This window comes from Chrysochloris asiatica, unplaced genomic scaffold (genome assembly GCF_000296735.1).
Source record: "Chrysochloris asiatica unplaced genomic scaffold, ChrAsi1.0 scaffold00112, whole genome shotgun sequence".
Classification (NCBI taxonomy): Eukaryota; Metazoa; Chordata; class Mammalia; order Afrosoricida; family Chrysochloridae; genus Chrysochloris; species Chrysochloris asiatica.
Window position 1 is genome coordinate 8,436,624 of NW_006408630.1, and position 5,619 is coordinate 8,442,242.

The 5,619-nt window shown below is 41.2% G+C and overlaps 1 protein-coding gene across 1 annotated transcript in view; it reads left to right on the plus strand.

Annotated features, from left to right (window-relative positions):
- Nucleotides 1–5,619, plus strand: part of FNIP2 (folliculin interacting protein 2) — a 116,186-nt gene that overhangs the window by 72,032 nt on the left and 38,535 nt on the right. The window contains exons 11-12 of the mRNA XM_006867923.1: nt 1,018–1,164; nt 1,293–1,462. Of these exons, the coding sequence (XP_006867985.1) occupies nt 1,018–1,164; nt 1,293–1,462 (317 nt within the window). The remainder of the gene's footprint in view (nt 1–1,017; nt 1,165–1,292; nt 1,463–5,619) is intronic.

Sequence of the window (5,619 nt, forward strand, 5' to 3'; positions counted from 1 at the left end):
AACAACAACAACAACTTGTAGTAAATGTGTACCAGTTCCACATAACCACAATTTGCCATTGCTATCTGCAAATGCTTTGTATTTTGCTAAGGTGGAATTCTATTATGTCTCAGCTTTTTCATGCACATATTTAAAATATCAAATTAGAATATGTCTCATCTAACTTGATTTAGTGGCCTCATACCCAGTGGTGATCCTAAGCCAAGTCAGTATGCTCTTTGGAAAAATGCTCATGAGTAATGTAGCTTGGAGTAGAGCTCTCTGTGCCAGGTACTGGGTGACCTGTATTCTTATCCTGACCTTGGCATTAAATATGTCTTGCTCAAGTAACTTAATCTCTCTAGGCCTCAGTTTCTTAATCTGCAAAATGATAGAACTGGTCTGCTCAGTTTCTCTGATTGCTTACAGCTCTAATAATTTGATTCTGCAAGTCCATATGAAAACTAAGTATATGATGTAGTTAAGAATAGCTAAAGCTTGTGTATTCATCTAAAATGAATAGGGTGCTTAGGCTCAGAGAACTAAAGCAGTAACCAGGAATTAGAAGAATAAAGTATCCTTTGGTTACATTTCAGTTTAGACTTTCTCCTTTTATGTTCTCACTGTAAAACTGGGTTCAGAATCGGATGCAAGGTATTGAAAAAGAAAGTGTTTTTAAAATGAATATTTTACATCAGGGGTTACATACTTTTTTGTAACGAGCCAGGTGGTGAACATTTTTAAACTTTGCAGGTTTTCAGGTGTCTGCTGCAACTACACACCTTTGGCATTGTGATGAGAAAGCAGCCAGAGATAATATGTGTCTGAGTGATTATGCCCTTACTCCAATAAAGCTTATTTGTAAAATAGGTAGCAGGCAGATTTGTCTTGTGGGCCATGGTTTACAGACCCTTATTTTATGCTGCCTGCATTAGAAAGTACACAAATTGAAATTTTTGTTGTCTTCTTTATTCTTTTATACAAAGGTCATCCAAAATAATAATTGTGGAATTTTTGTCTAAACCTTCTCTTCTACAGAGGGACTATCTGGAATTTATATTCTGTTCCAAGGATAGCAGAACCCATATGGCTTACCATGATGTCTAGCACTTTGGAAAAAAACCAGCTTTGCCAGCGATTTCTGAAGGAGTTTACTTTTCTGATAGAACAGATCAACAAAAACCAGTAAGCTTCAACTCTCTGGAGACTGGGGTTTGAGTGCATGCAAATTCCATGGGTAGTATATGTGCGGTGTACGATATGCCTCATCCTGTGTTGACTCATCTGATGCTGTTTTGTTTTCTTTCTCGAAGGTTTTTTGCTGCTTTACTGACTGCAGTGTTAACCTACCACCTGGCCTGGGTACCGACTGTCATGCCTGTTGATCACCCTCCCATTAAAGCCTTCTCAGAGAAGCGCACCTCTCAGTCAGTGAACATGCTGGCTAAAACACATCCATATAATCCACTCTGGGCACAGCTGGGTTAGTACCTGATTTGACTTTTCAGAGGGTATATGGGATGGAACATGAGAAATGTTAGAATTCTTTGTTTGAACTGGCATCCACCCTGGGAAGTCCTGGTGTGGTACTGTAGGGTAAGCACTGAACTGCTAACTACAAGGTCACCAGCTCAATCTCACCAGCTGCTCCTTAGAAACAACCCTATACAGTGTTGCTGTGAGTCAGAACTGACTCAGTGGCATTTAACAGCAACAACAATTCACCTTAGTAACCCAGGGGTTGTCCTTAAGTGGCCAGAAAGTAGGAGGCTGTAGTCTGGGGATTCCAATTGTAAGGCCGCCCCCTACATCCCCCCCACCCCAGCAGTTTTGTTCTGTTCTTTGAAAGTTTTGTAAGTAAACTGTTCTCCCAATACCATAGTGACCTAGACCAGGGTGTCTGAGCCTCAGCACTCTTGACAGCTTAGACCAGATAATTCTGTTCGAAGTTGCTGGGGTTGAGTAAGCTGTCTCAGGCATTGTAGGATGGTTAGCAGTATCTCTGGCCTCTATTCACTAGATGCTATTAGAAACATACCCTCCTCTTGCTTTACTTGTAACAATCGAAACTGTCTCCAGACATTCCTATATGTCCCCTCAATGGCAAAATCACTCTTTAGTTAAGAACTGCTGTCTCAGAGGATAGATTGAATGGGAGAAAAACAAGAAGAGAAAGAAAATTACACAACATATTCTGTCTTTTTAATATTAAGTCAGAAATCTTATCTTTCTTTACACTGCTTGCCTGCAGTTAGTTTGGTAGTATATATTTTTTTCAATCTTTGCATTCAGGCATGGCATAGAAATCTGGTGTTGTAGCTGGTTATAGACTTTGGGACTTGGGGCACCAGAACTGCATGCTTACATTGGTATGGAGAGTGGTATATTCCTAAGACTTCTTGTTCACCAAACATTTAGAATGATGAAACAAAACACCTACACTTTTTTCCCCTCATCCTATGCTAGGTGCTCTGGTAACAGAGTGGTTACAAGTTGGACTGCTAACCTCAAGGTCAGCAGTTTGAAACTGTCAGCTGTTCCACAGAAGAAAGATGAGATTTTCTGCTCTTCTAAAGATTTACAGCCTCAAAAACCCTATGAAAAGTCACTGAGTCAGAGTCGGAACTGACTCGATGGCACACCACCACCACCACCACCATACTGTTGTTGTTAAGTGCCATGGAGTCAGTTCCGACTCAATAGCAACCCTGTATAGGGTTTCTGAAGAGCGGCTGGTGAGCTTGAACCACTGACCATGCAGTTCAAACTGATCTTGCAGTCCAGCACATTAACCCTCAGTGCTACACCAGGACTCCAGCACTGTGCTTGTTGTTGTTGTTGTTATGTGCTGTGGAGTCTGTTCCAACTCATAGTGACCCTGTACAGGGTTTCCGAGGCTGTAAATCTTCACGGGAGTAGAAAGCCTCATCTTTCTCCTGTGGAACAGCTGGTAGTTTCGAACTGCTGACTGTGAGATTACCAGCCCGATTCGTAACCACTAGACTACCAGAGCTCCTTCACTGTACTAGGTAGGTACTAAGAATATGGAGTTGTGTAGCACATGCTCCTTAACCTTAGGGAACTAACTGATTACATAATGAGGGAGGCACATTTGTATTCAGACACTTTGAAACATTCTGATTACCCCTTTGTTTATCCTGGAATGTTTTGTTTATACCTTTGTATTGGATTGACAGCTTTGCTGGGCAGACAATTCTTGGTTGGCTGGTTTTTTTTTTCTTTCAGGAATATATATATATATCTCCCATTGCCTTATTGCCTGCATGGTTTCTGCTGAGAGATCAGAGCTTAATCTGATTTGCTTGCCTCTGTATGTAACACTTCTCTTTTCCCTAGCTGCTTTTAGGATTCTGTTCGTATTTTTTATTTTGGAGAGCTTGATTATTATATGTCTTGGTGATTTTCTTTTGTTGTATAGCTTTCCTGGGGTTCATTCAGCTTCTAAAATTCTTATCTTATCGTTTTTCAGAATGTTAGGGAAGTTTTCTTCCAGCAGCTCTCCAAATGTCTTCTCTGTGGAATTGTGTGATTCTTCCTGTTCCAAAATGCCAGTAATTCTTGTTTTTCCTCTTCATGTTGTCCAACATGAATCTTAGACCTTCTTCAAATTTTTTTATCCTTTTTTCTGCTTGTTCTTCTATCTTAGCAGTATTGAGAGATTTGTCTTCCAGCTCGCTGGTTCCAGCTTCCATCTCTTCAGTTCTACCCCTTTGCCATTTCAGTATAGTGTCCATTTCTGATATTTTATTATTAATTGTTTGGACCTCTTTGTTTCAGGTTTTATATTGTTTCCAATGCTATATCTATCTTATTTTATTGTTCCTGTAGAGCTTTCTTGACTTCTTCTTTATTTTTTTCAAACCTTCTGTGGAGTGTTTGGATACATCTCAGTATCATTTTCCTGAATTCCTTCTCAGGCATTTCAAATGACTGCCCTCCTTCCAATATGATGTCTAGATTGATCTCCTGCTCATCTGCCCCAGCCATTCTATCTTGTTTCTGTATATGGGCCAATACGGTAAGCTGTTTCTTGGGCATCTTCAATAGTTAGCTGTGACCTCAATAAGTAGATGAATGTATGTTGATGTTTTATTATACTTTCTGATTGCCTCCAGGTATATGTGATCAGGAAAATGAGCTTCCCTTTTCACTCTTCTTATTACTTAACTCAGAGTAACTGTCACAGGTGTTGGCTGCTGACCTGGTGTATGGAAGCTGGTATTGGCTCTTGCCTGGATGGTGGGATTTTATAGGGTGTGATTACAGCTTGACTATATAACTGCAATTGCTGTAATGTAGTCATGAGAGAGTCTCCTAAAGGAAAAAGGGTACCAAAAAACAAAACAGCAACAGCAAAAATACCAAATTGGATACGATAGTCTATAATCACAGAAAAGAGAAAAGAAAAAAAAAATCTATAGCAAAATATGATTATGACTTTAACATCTCTCTCTGTTTCTTGCCTTCAAGGCCACCTGAGAAATTTCAAGATGTCATTGTTGGTCCTTATGACGTAACTCAGGATTTCATTTTTGGCCTGTTTCCTTTTTAGTCTGTCTCTCTACTACTCCACAACACCCATTCAGGTCTTTCTTCTAGTGATTAACAGATCAGGGTCGGCTGTATCCATTTTGTGCTGCCATTTGGTTTTAAGCAGAGCCTTTCCCCTTGTTAGATTCTGCTGAGCAGATCTGACCACATGCGTAGTAGAACCCTCCAGGAGTGGGGAGGTGTCCACTTGCTCAGGCACCCCCTCTAGTCACCAGAATGGAGATGTGCAGACAGCAAGAGACCAATGAACAGAGGGGAAAAAAAAGAAAAAAGGAATGTCCACACCTTTATCTCTGAGGATGAGTCAGACATCTGTGGTGGGAATCACTGCTTTGATCCTTCCCCTACTCCGTCACGCCCTAGATGGCTGCTCTGGGAGCTACTGGGTCTGATGGTTTGAAAATACCAGTTTTCTTGCTTCCGCTACAAATTCCACAGGCTGTAAACCTTCATACTTTCTAAATATTCCTTTTTATGTAGTTCAGAGTTCTGGTACCATCCCCCAAATCTGCTTCGCTTGCTATTCTGTGCTACTACTGGAGGAGGTTTGCACTGCACTTCTTCCTAATCCATCATTAAGCCCCGCCTCCTGATTACCTCTTTTTTAGGGGTGTGCATGAGGAAGCAAGAGAGAGACTGTATAGCATTATGGTTAAGAACAAGGATGCTAGAGCTAGAGTGCCTAAATTAACTCTCATCTCTACCACTTAACACAGAATGCCCATGAGGATATCACTTAACCTTATTGTGCCTCAGTTTCTTCACCTGTTAAAGAGTTGCTGTGTGGATCAAACTGTTGCTGTTAGGTGGCATTGAGTCGACACCAACTCACAGCAACCCTATTCACAACAGGACGAAACACTGCCTGGTCCTGGGCCAACCTCACAATCATTGCTGAGCCCATTGCTGCTTCTGTGCCAGTCCATCTCACTGGGGGTCTTTCCATTTTTCTCCTGCCCTCCACTTTACCAAACATGATATCCTTCTCCAGGGACTGGGCCCTCCTGATAATATGTCAGAAGTATGAGAGACGAAGTTTGGGCATCCTGGCTTCCAAGGAGCATTCTG